The sequence below is a fragment of the Lissotriton helveticus genome, chromosome 3_1 (assembly GCF_964261635.1).
Source record: "Lissotriton helveticus chromosome 3_1, aLisHel1.1, whole genome shotgun sequence".
Classification (NCBI taxonomy): Eukaryota; Metazoa; Chordata; class Amphibia; order Caudata; family Salamandridae; genus Lissotriton; species Lissotriton helveticus.
In genome coordinates, this window is record NC_136061.1 from 1,838,704,122 (window position 1) to 1,838,724,224 (window position 20,103).

Here is a 20,103-nt window from a genome sequence, read left to right on the forward strand (position 1 = left end):
CTCTACAAAATACTAAATAATAATAATAATAATAATGACCTGATTCTCTCGCTTACGTGCTCTCACACCTCCTTGCGGCACTTGTCGATGGAATTGTGCGACTTCGGTGACGTTGCAGGTTTTAAAGTTAACTTTTCTAAGTCACAGATCCTTAATGTGTCGGTCCCTGCTACAGACGTGCAAGACCTACAAAAGGATTTTGCCTTCCAATGGGTTCCCCATACCTGGGGATTCGCCTTGCCCCCTCTATAGCACAGACAGTCTCTCTTAACTACAAGCTCTTAGTGGAGCAAACCACCAAATCTCTGGCCGACTGGTCCAGTCTTCAACTCGCCTGGTTTGGTAGGCTGGCTGCAGTCAAAATGATGGTCCTTCCGCGCCTTTTATACCTCTTCCAGATGTTACCTCTGAGCCCCCCACCGGGTACCATACACAAGTTGCAGGGGATGCTTACCAAATTCTTATGGAATCGCAAACGCCCACGGCTTGCTTCCTCATTGCTCACGGCCCCTAAAGCCAGCGGTGGGCTGGGCTTTCCCTCATTGTACGAATATTACCGGGCGGCCTGTCTGCGATTTATTCTCAAATGGAACAGGCCATACTCCAGTAAGCACTGGATGTTTATGGATCAGGCGGTGGCGGGCTGCAATATTTGGCGCGAGTTATGGCTCCCTCGAAAACATAGAGCTTGGGGTTTATACTCGTCCCCGGGGACGTCGCTGACTACGAAGGCGTGGGACCAATTGGTGCGGCGTAAGGGCTGGATCACCTTCCCCTCGCCCATGACGCCCATTGTCGATAACCCGGATTTCCCGCCTGGCTGCTCATCCCCGATCTTACAGCGCTGGAGGGAGGAAGGATGCAAGAGGGTGGGCCAACTCTTTGACCTTGATGGCTTAATCTCGTTCTCCTCGCTCCGCCGGGACTACTTTTCCCTCTCTGAATCCGATGCCTTTCCCTATTCACAGGTGGCACATTGGGTCACTCAATCTCCTAACATTGCTGATATGTCCCGCCTACTGACGACCCTAGAACGCTGGGTGGTTTGCAAAAAAGATGATCGCAAACTTATCTCTGACTTATATGCCATGATCACTGCATGCCCTAAGGCTCAGCGTACTAAAGCGCAGGTGCGCTGGGAGACGGAGCTGGTACGCCCGCTGTCGCATAAGGAGTGGGAAAAGGTGTTTTATCGTGCGCATCATACCGCTGCCAATGTTGCAGGAGCTGAATCGGCCTACAAGGCGGTGAAATACTGGTAACATACCCCAGCGCGTATTGAGGCCTGGGACCCGAAATGCTCAGGCCTGTGTTGGCGGGGCTGTGGTGCCCCGGGCACCTTGACGCACCTGCTCTGGCACTGCCTGAAACTAGAGCTTTACTGGAAGGTGGTCCTCAATGATATAGATGACGCATTTCACATCACATTTCCCAGGGCTCCTGAACATGTGCTGCTAGGGCTCCCGCATGTAAAAGCGTTTCCCTTGCGCTCTATGAGGGGTAAGCAGATCGATCTGGCCTTGTTAGCGGCGCGCTTAGTTATCCTTACGCAATGGCGATCCACTGATTCTCCTGACCCAAGGGACTGGATTCAGTGGCTGTGGCATTTATTGGTGATGGAAAGACTCTCTTTGTGCATGGATGGCAGGGGAGCAGATTATGCAGAGCTGTGGGAACCATTCATTCATCTCCTGTCTCGTGATGTGCGTGTGGTAACGTGTCCAAAGTATCTGCAGATCCTGCAGCTTATCCTGGTGGTGCCTCCGGGTGCGGTCCAATAGATTTGAGGGATCTGGGATGTGCTGGGGGGCGGGTGTGATTTAGCGTGTGCAGGGGGGGTAGACGAGACTGAAGCGGAGGAGGGTGGTGGGAGGGGGGTTGGGTGGTGGGGGTGTGGGGGGTGGCGGGAGGGGTTTCTATTTTGATTTGCTGCTCTTGTTCTTATTCTTAAATGCAGTAAAACGCTAAAAGTGCTGGCTGTTCCTCCTGGCATTGCATGCGCCCTCGCCAGGTTGCCCCCCGGGGTGTAGACCCAAAGGCTGTGTTTAATATTTCTGGATCTTGCTCTGCCGGCCGCTGGATGTAGGCAGCTGAGCTGTGTTATGTGACGTTATGCTGCTCAATAAAAATGATTGATTTTAAAATGGTGTCTCAGGCCTGCCACTGCAGTGTCTGTGCACAGTCTGAACTGCCATGTTGTCCTGGTCAGTGTACCCATTGACCAGGCCTGACCCTTCCCTTTTCTTACACATTGGACACCCTCCCCTCTGAGGATTACATCCTCTTGGGAGACCTCAACTTTCACCTTGAAAAGAACAACGACCGCAACACCACCACCCTCTTGGACAACCTCGCCAACCTCGGACTCAAACAACTTGTCACTACCCCCACCCACATCGCAGGTCACACCCTCGACCCTATCTTCACCTCCAGCAAACATGTCTCCTTCAGCCACACCACAGCTCTCCTCTGGACCGACCACAGCTGCGTCCATTTCACCTACAACGGGTCCACATCCAACAACCACCCCCAACCCACTCTGCGAAGAAACTGGAACAATATCACCGTCGACCAGATCTCCTCATCGCTTCTTCAATACCCCCCCGCCCACTCCTCAAACCCCGACCAAGCAGCCACCAACCTCACCCAATGGCTATCAAACAGCGCCGACATCCTAGCACCACTGAAAAAACGACAAATCAAACCAGGCAGCAAGAAGGCCTCCTGGTTCAACGAGGATCTTAAGAAATCCAAGAAACTCTGTCGCTCCCTTGAGAAGGCCTGGAAAAAAGACCCAAACACCAGCACCAAGGACGCCTTCAAAAACGCCACCCGCATACACCACCAACTGATCCCGACTGCCAAGAAAGCCGCTTTCAAGAACCGACTAGATAGCAACGCCCACAACAGTAAGGAATTATTCAACATCGTCAAGGAATTTACCAACCCCTCTGCCAACTCCAACGACATCACCCCCTCTCAAGCCCTCTGCGACTCCCTAGCCTCATTCTTCCACAAAAAAATTGCAGACATCCACAAAAGCTTCGACAACAGACCCGAAGACCAACCCACCCAACCCTCTGCAGGACCCCCACCCCCCTTGAACATCCTCAATGACTGGAACCCAATCTCCACTGAGGACACCATCCGTCTGATGAACTCTATCCACTCAGGTTCCCCCACAGACCCATGCCCTCACCACATCTTTAACAAAGCAGACTCCATTATAGCACCGCACATCCGAGACGTCATCAACTGCTCCTTCAACTCCGCAACCTTCCCGGAAAGCTGGAAACATGCCGAACTCAGCGCCCTCCTGAAGAAACCCACAGCTGACCCCACCGAACTCAAAAACTACCGCCCTATCTCACTCCTTCCATTCCCGGCCAAAGTCATCGAGAAAGCGGTCAACAACCAGCTCGCCGCCTTCCTCGAAACCAACAAATCCCTCGACTCCTCACAGTCCGGCTTCCGAGCCAAACACAGCACCGAAACCGCCCTCATCGCAGCAACAGACGATATTCGAACTCTACTAGACAATGGAGACACAGTCGCCCTCATCCTCCTCGACCTCTCCGCAGCCTTCGACACAGTCTGTCATAGCACCCTATTACAACGCCTCAGGAACATTGGAATCCAAGGAAAAGCACTGGAATGGATCACCTCGTTCCTTGCCGGAAGAACCCAGAGAGTCCGCCTCCCACCATTCAAGTCAGAGGCCTTTGAAGTCATCTGCGGAGTGCCACAAGGATCTTCACTCAGCCCCACCCTCTTCAACGTATACATGAGCCCCCTCGCGGCCATCGCACGCCAACACAACCTCAACATCATCTCCTACGCTGATGACACTCAACTGATCCTCTCACTCACCAAAGACCCCAACACCGCCAAAACCAACCTACATGAAGGAATGAAAGAAGTAGCGGATTGGATGAAGCACAGCCGTCTGAAACTGAATTCAGACAAAACAGAAGTCCTCATCCTAGGCACCTCCCCCTCCGCCTGGGATGACTCTTGGTGGCCAGAGGCCCTTGGAAAAGCACCCATCCCGACGGAACACGCACGGAACCTGGGCGTCATCCTGGATTCCTCACTCTCGATGAACAGACAAGTCAACGCCGTCTCCTCATCTTGCTTCAACATTCTTCGCATGCTCAAAAAAACATTTCGCTGGATCCCCACCGAAACTAGAAAAACGGTCACCCACGCACTCGTCACGAGCCGCCTGGACTACGGAAACACCCTCTACGCCGGTACCACAGCAAAACTCCAGAAAAAACTCCAACGCATCCAGAACGCTTCAGCCAGACTCATATTAGACATCCCGCGCAAAGAACACATCTCTGGTCACCTGAAAAACCTCCACTGGCTCCCCGTCAATAAGAGGATTCCTTTCCGCCTCCTAACCCACGCACACAAAGCACTCTACGAAATCGGACCCGAATGCCTCAACACACGACTGTCCTTCTACACCCCCTCCCGCCAGCTACGATCCTCCAACAAAGCCCTTGCCACTGTACCCCGCATCAACAAAACCACCATGGGAGGTAGATCCTTCTCCTACCTGGCAGCTAAAACCTGGAACTCACTTCCCACTCACCTCCGCCTTACTCAGAACCACCTAGCATTCAGAAAGCAACTTAAAACGTGGTTATTCGACAAGTAAGTCCCCACCCTTCCTCAAGCGCCTTGAGACCCTCTGGGTATGTAGAGCGCTATATAAATTTATTGACTTGACTTGACATATGGTAGGCCCAAGGTACCCCCCTGGGCAGGGTGCAGTGTATGTGAAAGGTAGGACATGTACAAGTGTGGGTAACATGTCCTGATAGTGAAATACTGCCAAATTCCTTTTTCACTATTGAAAGGTTATCTTGCCCATATGCTAACATGGAGAATGCTGTAAATCATATTTACCTGCATATCTTCCCATAGCGGCAAGATAGACATATGGAGTTTGGTATCCTTGAACTCAGAATTTGATAACGCATCTTTTAGGGAAGACCTTTTTTAAATTCCGTGTTCGAAAATAGCACTTTTAGAAAGTTGCTGTTTTCCTGTTCAACCTTTCTGTGTGCCTCTGCCTGCTTGTGCATTGACTGTCTGGTTTGTGAGTGGCAGGGGCTGGGGGTGGCTGAAGGAGGCTGGGTGAGTCAGTACTTGGCTGAATAGACCTATCCACACGTAAGAGTGGTGGGAGGAGTTGCACCTGGGCTTGAATAGGACTGTGCCTGCCTTCCACAATGCAGGCTCCATCTCCTGTGGTGTGTCTGATGGCCCTTGCCTCCCCTCACAAAGAAAGAAGACATGCCCTGGCAAAGGGCACCCAGAACTGGTTTGGACTGGATCTTGGACCACTCACAAATGGAGAACAATTAATTTTGGGGTATAAAAGTAAGACCTGAAACCCCTGTAAAGTAGACTTCTACAATCAAGAGGTACCTCTGACCAAGGAGAGCATCAGAAGAAACTGCCCTTGTTGTGTGTTCTGGGGCTGGCCTGCAGTTTGCTGATTCTGCTGAGGGTGAGGCTGAAGGACTTTGCTGTGTGCTGTGTCCCCCCCTGCTTGATAACCAAGGACTTTGCTGCATGCTGTGTGCTGTGTCCTGAGAGTCTCAAAGGACCAGAGGAGAGCTGGCCTCCTGTTTGCAACTCAGGGATATAAAAGTATTCCAAGGACTGCTGTAATCTGTCTTGCATCGTGTTCTGCTGTTTCCTGCTGGATCCTGGGGCTAATTACGTGCCCACAGAACAGTATACCTGCTGCCCAGCCTGTGAACGCACTTGGCTGCTCTCCACCAGTACAGAGAGCGCCGCGTTCATCACCACCGCCGACCCGTGAGCAGAACGAAGTAGCGAGGACTGGTGTCTCTTTCCCACCAGCCCCCGATTGCTGAAGATTATTGCCCCCTTTACCTGAGAATCACCGCTGCACCTCGAGCTGTACGCCTGAGGCCGGGTTCACCGATGAGAAGCGCCACGGAAGTCCCTTGCCGGCATCACCGCCGCTGGCCGAGGGGTATGTAGTGTCATCACGAAGGCTGGGCAGAGATTGGTTGCCATGGGGCGAGCCTCCCAGTGACTCAGAGGCTAGGCCTGGCGGCACCGTGCTAGTATTTGTTCCAGCTCTGCAGCGTCACCGCCAAGGCTGCGCTGGGATTGGTTCCCGCGGTGCGTGCCTCCCAGTGACCCGGAGGATTGGTCTTGCGGTTTTGCGCTGGGAACGAGGAAAGGGAACGTCCCCTAACAACTGAGGGGCTTGACTGAGGAGAGCTGCACAGGGACTGGAGGAGGCATAGGGCATCTCCTAACAACGAGGCTTCCCTGCTCCTCTAATGTAGACAGGACGGCTTCGGAAGCCCGGAGAGCTGCGCACGAAGAAAGCTGCATCTGAAGAGCCTTCTTCCCTCTGCCGCAACGAAGGTAACTCGTGCATTTGCACCACATGGTGATTTAAATCTAGAACCGGCAGCATTAGTGCACACTCGCACCCTTATGACACGAGGGGAGTTGGTGACTTCCGCATATGTTTCCCCCTGAGTCAACCAGCGGCGCACACTTCACGCTGAGAATGCGAAATTACTGTTTGGCTGCAAAACACCAGTTACACAATTTCTGAAGAGAATTGGGCTGATAGCGAAGAGCATCACTGAAGGGAACTGTGTGAGCCCAAAGTTACAAAGGTGCACTGTGTTACAAAGGTGAACTGTGTGAATACAAGGGCAAAAATAACTATTGATGGACATAAAGCGGAACATTGTCATACATTTACCCCAGTACAGAGATCTGGGCCTAAATCCATCGTTATTTTGCTCACCATGACATTCCAGTTTGGACCCAGCCATATGCAAATCAGTCTTGACCCTGCGCCCAATGGGAACAGTCCAGCCCGAGCTGCCAGGCCAGGTGCTCCCTGCACTGGAAACAAGCATCTTAGGACCGGTTTCAGGGTTTCACCCCTCTTCAGCCAGGATAGCTTGATTTCAGTGGCATGGAGAGCACGGGACTCACGTCTGAGCATACCCGTCCCACTCGGGGTGACAAATGCAAAAAGAACTATTGATGGACAGAATGCAGAACATTGTCATACATTCACCCCCGTACAGAGATCTGGGCCTAAATCCATAGTTCTTTTGCTCACCATGCCATTCCAGTTTGGACCCAGCCATATGCAAATCAGTCTTGACCCTGCACCCAATGGGAACAGTCCAGCCTGAGCTGCCAGGCCAGGTCCTCCCTGGACTGGAAACAAGCATCCTACGACCGGTTTCGGGGTTTCACCCCTCTTCAGCCAGGTTAGCTTGATTCCAGTGGCATGGAGAGCACGGGACTCACGTCTGAGCATACCAGTCCCACTCGGGGTGACAAACGCAAAAAGAACTATTGATGGACAGAATGCAGAACATTGTCATACATTCACCCCCGTACAGAGATCTGGGCCTAAATCCATAGTTCTTTTGCTCACCATGCCATTCCAGTTTGGACCCAGCCATATGCAAATCAGTCTTGACCCTGCACCCAATGGGAACAGTCCAGCCCGAGATGCCAGGCCAGGTCCTCCCTGGACTGGAAACAAGCATCCTACGACCGGTTTCGGGGTTTCACCCCTCTTCAGCCAGGATAGCTTGATTCCAGTGGCATGGAGAGCACGGGACTCACGTCTGAGCATACCCGTCCCACTCGGGGTGACAAATGCAAAAAGAACTATTGATGGACAGAATGCAGAACATTGTCATACATTCACCCCCGTACAGAGATCTGGGCCTAAATCCATAGTTCTTTTGCTCACCATGCCATTCCAGTTTGGACCCAGCCATATGCAAATCAGTCTTGACCCTGCACCCAATGGGAACAGTCCAGCATGAGCTGCCAGGCCAGGTCCTCCCTGGACTGGAAACAAGCATCCTACGACCGGTTTCGGGGTTTCACCCCTCTTCAGCCAGGATAGCTTGATTCCAGTGGCATGGAGAGCACGGGACTCACATCTGAGCATACCAGTGCCACTCGGGGTGACAAATGCAAAAAGAACTATTGATGGACAGAATGCATAATATTGTCATACATTCACCCCATACAGAGATCTGGGCCTTAATCCATCGTTTTTTTGCTCACCATGCCATTCCAGTTTGGACCCAGCCATATGCAAATCAGTCTTGACCCTGCGCCCCATGGAAATAGTCCAGCCCGAGCTGCCAGGCCAGGTCCTCCCTGGACTGGAAACAAGCATCCTAGGACTGGTTTCGGGGTTTCACCCCTCTTCAGCCAGGATAGCTTGATTCCAGTGGCATGGAGAGCACAGGACTCACGTCTGAGCATACCTGTCCAACTCGGGGTGACAAATGCAAAAAGTACTATTGATGTACAGAATGCAGAACATTGTCATATGTTGGTGTGGAGTGCAAAGAAACAATGGATTCAGGGCCAGATCTCTGTACTGGGGTGAATGTATGACATTGTTCTACATTCTGTCCGGCAACTGTTGTTTTTGCATTTGTCACCCCGAGTGCGACCGGTATGCTCAGACGTGAGTCCCGTGCTCTCCACACCACTGGAGTCATGCTATCCTGGTTGATGATGGCTGATAACCAGAAACCGGTCCTAGGATGCTTGATTCCGGTCCAGGGAAGACATGGCTTGGCAGTTCGGGCTGGACTGTTCCCATGAGGCACAGGGTCAAGGCTGATTTGCATATGGCCATGTCTGAACTGGGGTGGTGTGGAGTGCAAAAAAACGATGGATTTAGGCCCAGATCTCTGTACTGGGGTGAATGTATGACAACAGAAATCTACCAGTTTGTTTTGGGCTAGAAACAGAACATGGAACCATTTTCAAGGACAGAGAAACTATACATATGTATGTGCATTTTTGGCTAATGTTTCTGATCTGATCTAACCTATATATAAAGAGATTGATATTTTTATAACTACCTGTGTGGTGTCCATTTGTGGTGTTTCACAGTGTCATTGTGGGAGTTGGTGCAAATACTTTACACATTGCCTTGGGGATAAGCCTGTCTGCTCTTGCCAAGCTACCAAGGGGGTGAGCAGGGGTTATTAACAGTGTGTACCCCGTTACCCTGACTAGAAATAAGGGTCCCTATTTGAACAAAGGTACTTACCTATGCCACCTTGAAACCCCCAGATCTAACACTGTGTTTAAAAATTTGAGCACCCATTGGTCGGATGTAATGCTCCCTCCCTCTGGGCAAACATGTGCTGTCGAGGGTGGCTTAAAGCAGCTTTGTGGCTGGAGGGGAGTTTGGGTTTGGGTAGTATGTTGTGTCTGGGGGCCTAGATGCTATCAGCTTTATTCCTGGCCTATATCTCAAAAGGGGGCCTGTTGCTTCTGACTGAAGTACTGACATTGAGCTTGTTGCTATCTCCTGCCGAAGCCTAGAAAGGGATAAGTTTGCTTGGGGAACTGCTGAACAGGCAGGACTAGGCCTAGAGAGCATCTAGTAACTGATTTCTAATGCATCACATTGCCTGCTGGTTTTTCTATACAGAATTCTACTGCATCTCCTGCATTGTTGAGGGTTGATTTTGATGACTTGAGGTACTTGACCCACTGGTTGTGCACCCTGGGTGATGTGATATAAAATTCCTCATCTCATCTTTTCCTATTTCCCACCAGGTTGTGGTGTATACTTTTTAACCGCGTTTAGCAAAACCACATAGAGGTGTGACCATTCACATATTCACATGATGTATACACATTGACACTAGGTTTAGTACCCTTTGCAGATTGTGCAATATTGTTTTGATTTATTTGCTTTATTGTGGGAGTATTTCCCCGTACTAGTAGGTTTCCCCCAGTCGATGATAAATTGTTTTTTCCCCATTGAGACTAGGTGTATACTAATTAGTCTGGCTTTCTTCTTCCTTGCAAGTTGCTAACATTTTCTTGTTGTCCTGATGATGAAACTGACAATTTGTTGATAACAGATCAAAACATTGACAAACAAACTAGTGAACTGATAGGATTGATCATAATGATCATTATTTACTATCATTTGGAGTCTTGTTGGGATTAATTCATTTTTTCAGGCCCTAGAGATCCTTGTACACGTTTAATGTATATTTTTCTGTACTGTACTATTGAACATCTTCTTCACTGATGTCACCTTCCACTTGCACTGGAGCACCTGTTATGTGATATTGAATTAAGTTACCTGTTCAATTTGAACTGATTGATTCTGAATTGCAATTCTTTGCCTAGGGGATTTAGACCAGAAACCTCTCCCACAGGGTACCATTGTATCTTTTCTAACCTTCCTAGCCCAGGTACCCAGGGTTACAGGTTTGCCCCATAATAGTTTACAATGGTGACTAAAAGCAGCTTTGTGTAGCATGTTGTGCCTGTGGGCCTGGATGCTGTTGGCTTGATCCCCGGCCTGTATCTCAAAAGGACTGGGGTGCTTGTTACTGCTGACTGAAGTACTAATGTTGTCTCTGTTGTTATCCCCTGCTGAAGCCTTGAAAGGGGAGAGTTTGCTGTGGGACCTGACGAACAGGTGGGACTGGGTTTAGAAAGCAAGCAGTGGCTTTGCTCTCCTTAAATCTTTCCAAGGCCGAGTCTGCCTTCGCTCTAAACAGCCAGAGTTATCAAAGGCCATATCCATCAAGGATTGTTGGATGTTGGAAGAGTAGTCTGTGGAGCAAGCTCAGGCATGACACCGAAGCAACACACTTGTTTCAACTGCCCTACTGAGACAGTTGATCATATCCATGCCTGAGCTAATTCTTTGCTGCAGACTGGCCATCCGTTAATATCAATCAATCAATCAGAGCTTTTGTACAGCGCACTACTCTCCCGTGAGGTTCTCAAGGTGCTGGGGGGTGGGGGGATGCTGTTACTTCCCGAATAGCCAGGTCTTGAGTAGTCTCCTGAAGGTTAGCAGGTCCTGGCTCTGCCGTAGAAGGATGGGGAGGGTGTTCCAGGTCTTGGCGGCCAGTTGGGAGAGCAATCTGCCACCGGAGGTCGCTCTTTGGATGCGGGAGAGGGTGACGAGGGCAAGGTCGGCGGAGCGGAGCTGGAGGTTGGGGGTGTAGAGGGGGTGTAGAGGTGAGTCGTCAAATGAGGTATGCAGGTCCGGTGTTATGGAGTGCCTTGTGTGTGTGGGTGAGGAGCCTGAAGGTGATCCTCTTGTTGACGGGAAGCCAGTGAAGGTCTCTCAGGTGGGGTGTGATGTGGCTGCGGTGAGGGATATGGAGGACCAAGCATGCTGAGGTGTTCTGTATGCGTTGTAGTCGTTTCAGGAGTTTGGCAGAGGCTCCTGCGTAGAGGGCGTTTCCGTAGTCTAACCTGCTACTGACGAGGGCCTGGGTGACCGTTCTTGTTTTGGTGGGGATCCACCTGTAGATCTTGTGGAGCATGCAGAGGGTGTTGAAGCAGGACGACGAGACGGCGTTGACCTGCTTTGTTATGGAGAGAGTAGAGTCGAGGATGAACCCCAGGTTGAGTGCGTGGTCGGTGGGTGTTGGTGTTGTTCCCAATGCGGTTGGCCACCAGGAGTCTTCCCAGGCGGAGGTGGTGGAGCCAAGGATGAGTAGTTCGGTCTTGTCTGAGTTCAGCTTCAGACGGCTGTACTTCATTCGGCGACAGCTTTCATTTCTTCGTGGATGTTGGTTTTGGTGGTGAGGGGATCCTTGATGAGGGAGAGGATCAGCTGGGTGTCGTCAGCGTAGGAGATGATGTTGAGGTCGGGCATTCAGGAGACGTGGGCGAGCGTTGCCTTGTAGATGTTAAACAGTGTTGGGCTGAGGGATGAGCCCTGGGGTACGCCGCAGATGATCTTGGTGGCTTCAGAATGGAAAGGGGGGAGGTGGACGCGCTGGGTTCTGCTGGAGAGAAAGGAGATGGTCCATTCCAGAGCCCTGTCTTGGATCCAAGCGTCGTGGAGACGTGTGCGAAGGGTGCAGTGGCAGACAGTGTTAAAGGCGGCTGACATGTCCAGGAGGTTGAAGGCGGCAGTTTCCCCATTGTCCAGCAGGGCCCTGATGTCATCGGTGACGGCGATGAGGGCAGTTATGGTGCTGTGGTTGCTGCGGAACGTGGACTGGGACGGGTCCAGGATGCAGTTCTCTTCGAGGTAGCGGGTCAGATGTCTGTTGACGGTCTTCTTGATGACCTTTGCCAGAAACGGGAGCAGTGAGATGGGTCGGAAGTTCTTGAGGTCTTTAGGTTCGGCCTTGGGTTTTTTGAGTAAGTTGTTGATCTCGCGTGCTTCCAGCGCTCCGGGAAGTTCGCTGACTCGAAGGAGATGTTGATGGCTTTGCGGAGATGGGGTGCGGGGTCGGTGGGCATGGCGGGTGGGCTCCGGGCGAGGGTGGTGGTTAGCTGGTCTTCGGTGACTTTGCTCCAGCAGCGGCAAGGGATCTGTTTGGTGCGGTGGTGCCTGGTAGGTTTCCCGAAGGTGAAGTGGAGGCAGCGATGGTCGGTTCAGTGGAGTTCGGTGGTGTGGCTGAAGGAGACGTGGGAGCTTGCAGAGAAGATGGGGTCAAGCTTGTGGCTGGCAGAGTGGGTGGGTGTTCAGTTCTGGTCCCTGAGGAGGATGTAGTCTGTGGAGGCGAGGGCGTGTGTGCTGACGAAGTCGGCAATGGAGTCGCTGAAATGTGGATAGGGTTCCTCTGAGGGTGGTGTTGGGATCGGTGTGGATCTGGAAGTGCAGGTGTTTGGCAGTGCTGAGGGTGTTGTTGGGCTGGTTGAGACTCTGAGAGTGTTACTGTGGTTGATGGCAATTACTCCTCATGTTCCGTTGGTGAGGTCCCTGCGGGTGATAAGATGTTGAAGAGTTACCAATATGCGCATTCGAGTACCTCCCCAGGAAGCAAGTAGTATTGAATAACTTGAGGGCAAGGCTGGTGGAGGAAAAAATACGCTAGCTAATGTTTCCATGAATTTAGACTCTGTCAGGAGGAATTGTAGAAAATGCATTTAGGATAAGGTGACTTGTGGATGCCTGTACCACCAAGCTCGCCAGAGTGGGTTGTTGAAGGAGAAAAGCCGGATCCCTTGGCTCAGGTTTATGCATCCTTTCCACTTGCCTATTAACTCAGGGGGCAAGATCCTGGCTTCACTCAAATCAGTGAGGGCCTTATTGAAGGGAAGCAGAGGTTTTTGGCTCATTTGTCCTGGGCTGAGCCCCTCAATTAAAATATTTGTTCACCTCTGTTGTGGGCAGACTGAGATCCAAAACTTCTACAGCGCTCCTAATCACTGTTGTGAAAGAGGAGGGACCCTTTGTTGCCTAAGTCACGTTAGAGGAGGAATGATCAATATCTGGAGAGGTGTTTAGCTCACTGGCTTCTAGCAGATCCAGAAATAGGTTTTCATTGTCCTAAGGAGGATCATCACTATCTTCGCTGGCATGAGGTTGATAAGAGTGCAGGCATGTCATCTGCGACCTTGGGGCTGGTGGTAACTGAGTTTCAGAGGCCAATAATACTCTTTGCTCTCATTCTGGGGTTGGTGATTTTGAAGCTGGCGTTGAGATCCAGGGTTGCGGTGTCAGTTGTAGTGCTGGAGATGAAGTGAGGTCGACTGGGGCAGTCCGCATTAGGGATGGATCCATCAGCAGTAACCGGAATGGAAGTCACCTTGGATCATTATGGCCTGATGGCACTTCCGAAGGATCCAGAGGGGTACCAAAGATATTGCCCAAGACTAGCTTAGATTTAAGGGAATGTAGAGGAGTCGTCAATGGCCCATTGAAATCTGGGAGCATTGAAATCAATTGTAAAATTGATTCTGATAAGGGGGAACGACTCCATGGCTTGGAGCAACAGTGGAACTGCAGGAATTTCTAGGACTAATCTGGACTTTGAAGACGAACAGTTGCGAGATCAGTCGCAGGAATGAAATAGCATCTGTGCCTTTGACACTAACAGGAACCTAGCTTTCTTAGACTTCATCCGAAGTTCCTCTGATGTTCTGCAACGGCAAGTTTGGTTCTGTTGTCACGGACGGGCTCTTTATTCCTCTTTGCACAGCATATTCATGAGTAGAGTTGCGCCTGGAGCCGAGGCACTAGAGACGACGTTGCAGGTGTTTGTTACTGAAATTCGATGGTTGCAGTACTTCCAAGGTTTAAACTCTGTGGTTTTTAGAAAGGGACAGGGGTCTTGCAAACCGGATACATTTGACTGAAGGAAAACTTAAACTGACAGAATTCTATAGAGCCATGATGCAGGCATACACCAGTGGCTGCACCACTGATATTGGGCTTCCGTTAACACAAGACGGAGGGCAAAGGGAGGAAGATGAGCACTCGTAAACGTAAATCAAAAGCAAGCCTTTTACAAAACTCCTAGACGAGGGATTAATTTCGACATGCCTAAAACGTGTAAAAATGGTATGCCCACTTTATCACGCCGTCTCCACCCTTTAACCAGCATGAAGGAGGCAAACAGAAGCAGACAAATATTACAAACCTCCTAACAATACAAGATCGCATCCTGAAAAAAACGTTTTAACTGAATATTACCAGGTTTGACAATGCTCCCGCGGCCAGAACTTTTCTCCGAGATCATGGAAGTTGTCTTCATCATCAAAGCAGCCGCACTTAGACATACACTTCATGTCGACTTCATTGAAGAATGGCTGCTCTGGCGGGCATCTGGGATAACAGCCTAAAGTAAAACAGAAGGAGGGAAAAAGTCATTCCCCTTAGACTTCTTGTTAAATCGAAACTCAAACATACATATTTTGTTAAAGCATTACTGATGCACCTGAGGCTACACTAACTGAAGAGCTGGTTGTTAGGTTTGGAGGAAATCTGAGTATAAAGTACAAGTTGAGAATACGTTTTGATATTATCTTCATTCCTCAGGTATTCATGATAAACCAGAGGAGTGATGTGTTGCATGCAGCTATGCACAAAGGAATATCATCCACTGTTGTGCAAGACTGGCCGACAGGGCAATGCAGTGCCAGAAGGGCTGGTTTGTCACTGCTTGTGGGCATGTTTTTTGTTCTGGTGAGCCGATTTTAATGTTGATTTCCCTTAAATTAACACAAACATTTTTTGTTCTGGTGAGCCGATTTTAATGTTGATTTCCCTTAAATTAGCACACATATTGACAGCGTTTATTCACAATTTCAAAACGTTCCCGATTTACAAATGTGGCCACTTCTTTAGCCATCTGATTCGCTAATGGGGACCACTTCTATTATGGTGCCCCGTCAATTTTTTGTTCTCACTCCGACCCTGGAGTCATGTATTGGGCCATCTTGCCTATGCTTGTTGAAGCTGGGTGAGATAGTCTGCCAAATAAGAAATGCGGCATGTAATCAAATGTTGGGTTGTCAAGACCTCTCCATTCATGCGTTGCAACTAAGCAATGCCAGATGTACCAATAACAGGAACATACACCAAGGCCACAGTTTCATGTACATATTGTGTATGCTTTTGAAATCGCATAGGTGAATGGAACTGATATGCTAGCACAGTGTGATCATACCACGATTGCCCTCGCACTCCAGTAACATCAATTACTGTTGCAAAATAGAAGAATGCCCCCTGGGGAACAGCTGCTTGTGTTTGCTTCTCCTTCCAATGACAGGTGCAGCTCAGTTAGCAGCTGCGCAGTCTTTGCCTCCGCACCTTTACCAGCACACTTCATAAATAAGTTACAGACAGCAGCAGTAAAGGCCCCCTCTCAATTGTACATTCAAGAGCAGATATAGCAAGGGCATTGGAAGAGAGCATGGCTATCCTGACTTGTGCAGTCCCTGAGGTAAAAATACAAACAGAGAAAAGGGATAGCGAAAGAAGAGACAGACATCCTTTTGAAGTAGGGCTGCAGAAAGTCACAGCAGTAGGGTTCATTTCATAGTAGGTTCATTCGCCTCACATATACTCCTCAGCTCAGATTCACAAGAGGCCCAAACACTCTTGAAGCTTCTCAGTCAGAGGACTGCTACACTAAAGAGGGCTGCTGATGATTTCCAGGGTCTAGGAATCTTGCTTCTCGCTCTGACCCTGCAAGTTCAAACTGCTATACACAGCCCTGTCACTAAGCTCACTTACTCTTCTGAATACATCTCAGACATGGAGGGTTCTGTGTGCAATGTTCATCCTATTCCTCTCCATTAGAAGAAGATGGAGAACGACATCGCAGGAGGGCAGAGGAAAGGAGTGGGGCTGGTGTGGATGAAAAGAGTCTTGCTCACGCACTTCTTTGGAGTTCTAGGACCCACCACCAACATATTTTCAAATGAAAACTGTTAGACCTGGCATCTTTGTTGTGGTTTCCCCCTATCTTTTTAACTCTACCTCCTGTATTTTTGATGCTGTGCTGGATTTCGTTTTTGCTGGTTTAGATGCTTTGGACACTCTGCCACTGCAGATCAGTGCCAGAGTGTAAGTGCTCCCTAGGTAAATTAATATTGTGATTGGATGTACCTGATTAGCATATTTGTATCACCATAAAGTCCCTAGTAAAGTGCACTGGGTGTGCCAGGGCTGGTGATAACAATTGTTACTAGTGGGCCTACAACACTGATTGTGCCACCCACATGAGTAGCCCTAAAGTGGTGTCTCAGGCCTGCCACCGCAGTGCCTGTGTGCAGTCTGTGAACTGCCATGTCCTGCTGGTCAGTGTCCCCACTGATCAGGCCTAACCCGTCCCTTTTTGTGCACATTGGTCACCCCTATGGAAGGCTCAAGGTACCCCCCTGGGCAGGGTGCAGTGTATGTGAAAGGTAGAGCATGTACTGGTGCAGGTAACAAGCGCTGGTAGTGAATGGCAGCCATTTTCGTTTTTCACTACTGTAAGGCTATCTTGCTCCATAGATTAACATGGGGGATGCTGGCTATAGTGGCTACCAGCATTTATTCTCATAGGAACAAAATAGGACATAAGAGTCTAGTATCCCTGAACTCAGAATTTAATAACACATCTTTTAGGGAAGGTTGTTTTTAAATTCTGTGTTTGAGAAAGTTGCTGTTCTCTTGTCTGACCTTCCTGTGTGCCTTGGCCTTTTTGTGTATTGACTGTCTGGGTTGAGAGTGACAGGGGCTGGCTGAGTCAGCCCTAGGCTGAATGACTGCATTTGCAACTAGAGTGGTGGGAGGAGTTAGCACCTGGGCCTGAATAGGGCTGTGCCTGCCTTCCACAATGCCGGCTCCACCTCCTTCTGGGAGGCTGACGACCCTGCCCCTCACTCTGAAAGGAAAGAAGAAGCCAGGCAAACAAAGTGCTCAAGCAACACCCAGAACTGGTTCAGACCGGGCTCAGGGCCCACTTGCACAAAGAGAACACAGACTTTTAGGGTTATAAGTACAGGACCCCTGACAACAGAAAATTAGATCATCCTGGAATCAAGAAGGAACCTCTGCCAAGGAGAAAGCTGAATCTGAAGAAGGAAGCCTGTCCTGCTGTTGCTCTGCTGGACTGACCTGTTGCTTTGCTTCCAAGGAGAGGGGAAGGACTTTGCTGTTGTGCTGTGTCCCCTGTCTTGAAGGAATCTCCAAGGGCCAGAGAAGAGCTGGCTCCCTGTTCTGAAGTCCCAGGAACAAAAGGACTTCACCCCCAGCTTCCCTGAACTCTGCTGAGAGAGTTCTGTCCTTCCTAGAGTGCTTGATCCAGCTGTGGGGCCTCTGTAAGTTGTACTTGTGCTGGGGAGCTTGAAACTAAGCTTGAGAGACTTTTGCAAATGAAAAGTATCGCATCGCTCGCTGCGGAGCGCATCCCCGACAGTGCGAGGAAATTCCCGCCGCTACGAAGGCCGAGATTGTCGCAGCGCCTGTTGCCGCTGCCAGAGCCGTTGCATCCTTCGTTTGCGGGACGTACCAGACCGGTGCAGGAAAGTCTAACATCGCTGCGAGTGTCGTCGCAGAGCGTGTCGTCGCTGGGTGAGATCACCGCACCGCTTGCTTGCGGACCGCATCATGTCGCTGCGAGTGTCGTCGCAGAAACCATCGCGTCGAGGAGCTGCGAGTGAGAAGATCACCGCTGGTCCGCGCATCGTCGCCCCGTAGATCGTCGCACCTCCAAAGATCGTCGCATCGTACCTTGGCGAGAACAAACTTCCTACGGAACCTACGCACCGGAATCCATACATGTGGCCTTCCTCCCCATACAGACGGGATTCGTCGCAACACGCCCGCTGCTGCAGCGGGGCTGTCGCAAACGCCTCCCCAGGGTCTCAGGAGCAACGCATCACTTGTTTTCCACCGCACCAGCTTCTGCTTTTGGAACTTTGTCGCAACTAATGAGGTTCCGTGAATTCTGAACCTGGGTCATAAAGGTCGTGGTTCTGTTACGATTTTGGTAACAGCGAACCGTAAACAGTGAGCTCAGCAAGTATGAGTGTTTTCATCATGTTACACCGATGGATTCACTGTGTATTTGAAGATTTCGTTCTGAATCCTTGGGTTCCATTTTGTGCATGGCAGCCATTTTGTAGTTGCCCTCACATAGGCTGATGACTTTAGCTGACTTCTGAATGACCCGAGCGAAGGGACCCTCCTGCCTGAAGCCAAACCTGTTAGGCCAGTTCTTTTCCCAGTAGCCGATCAAGATTAAGCTTCAAGGCACAGGACATCATAAACCTTTATTGCACACAACTATGTCTTATCTTACTCACACCTGTCTCTGCTCCTTTCTTTATGGCCTGTTTACGATGGGGATGTGCCCGTTTTTATTATGGGTTTGTTCAGCTTGTGTAAGAAGGAATGTTGTTTTTTTTTTTTGCATGCTTGCAAAAGCCAGGACTGCCCCTTACTTTTGTGCTGAGTCATGTAACCCTAAAACATATAAAAGGCCTCTGTCCTCTGTATTCCTCAGACTACCTCATTCCGTTGCTACGGCTTCTGTGTGACGTGGCCTCACTATGTTAAGTTTAATAAAGATGTCTTTTCATATTACAGCTTCTGTGCCAAGTTCTTTGTTATATTAGTAAGTATTCCCTGAGAATGAAAATCCCAGTACTTCAAATGGCGCAGCCAACGCGGGGCTCATCAGAGAAGTGGCTTTCTGTGGGAGTGATCTTGTCAGGAGACTGAAATCTACTGAGGAGGACAGAACAGGATTCTAGTAAGAAGGTACTCTGTGCACAGGGATTCTGGAGATTCTTTGATTCTGCAGCCCAGTATATTTCTGATCTTCCTGATTTTGATCCTCACATGATGTCACTCCTGACTGAGAACCTTTTTGGTGTGAGTATTCTAAAAAGACCGTTAGGTCATGTAGAACTTGACAGTTAGAATTTGGATAACCTTTTGATTAGTAAAAGTAAGAGTTAAGTATAAGTGGGTCGCTCCCAGTCCTTTGTTCCTTGATCCTTAGGTTGGTTCTTAGTTTGTTTTGTCCTTAGTTTTTATTTGAAGATTGGAATTGTCAAAAACCGAGGGTCTTGTATATTTACGAGTGTATCGATAGAGATAGCCCCTTGAAGTTTGAAGCTAGATTAGTGAGCTATAAGATGCCTGATCTTAGCAAATTTGGAGCTTTGTGTTGGCCAACTTTGTATACGTTTGGATTAGCCGGCTTCCCCTAAAGGGAATATCTAAATAGGTTTAGATTTAAAAACATATTTCTTCCTCGGTGATTTTGTATCCCCAGGGAATTAAAATATGACATAATACAAAACAAGGATCCTTTGTTCTGCGCAGTTTTATGAATGGAGATATGCAGAACGATTTTTGGTGTTCTGCCAGCCAAAGCTAGTGAATTAAGTGAATTGTGGCTTTGTGCACATACAGCAGTCTGTTGGGCTGTGTTTTTTGCAGTCTTTTGGAACCCTATTGAGACGTGTTTCTTGTAAATATGACTTACAGCCAGTATTTACAAATGGTTTGGTTTGGGTACAGTCTGTGGGCTGTCCTTTGTTTTCGTCCTGAGTGTTAATTGGTGGGTTCAATGTGTGTTTCAATGTCTATGTGATTTTTCTCATTAGTGTAACTTCAGTATGTGAATTGCGATGGCGCAATTTATGAAACAATAGCTACAGCGCTGTATTGTGTGTCCTGAGTGTTTGAATCTTTTCTCTTTATGTCTGCAATGAGCTCAATGTGTGTTTGTGGGTTTCTTGATGTTTTCAGTCTGTTAAGTAAAATGTCAGATTAATTAATATTAAGTAGAAATTAAATAACACTCC

General features: G+C 49.3%; 1 protein-coding gene across 1 annotated transcript in view; it reads right to left on the reverse strand.

Moving 5' to 3' along the window:
• Window positions 1-20,103, reverse strand: part of LOC144823882 (mucin-5AC-like) — a 663,881-nt gene that overhangs the window by 325,678 nt on the left and 318,100 nt on the right. The window contains exon 25 of the mRNA XM_078682770.1: window positions 14,486-14,630. Coding sequence (XP_078538896.1) covers window positions 14,486-14,630 — 145 coding nt within the window. The remainder of the gene's footprint in view (window positions 1-14,485; window positions 14,631-20,103) is intronic.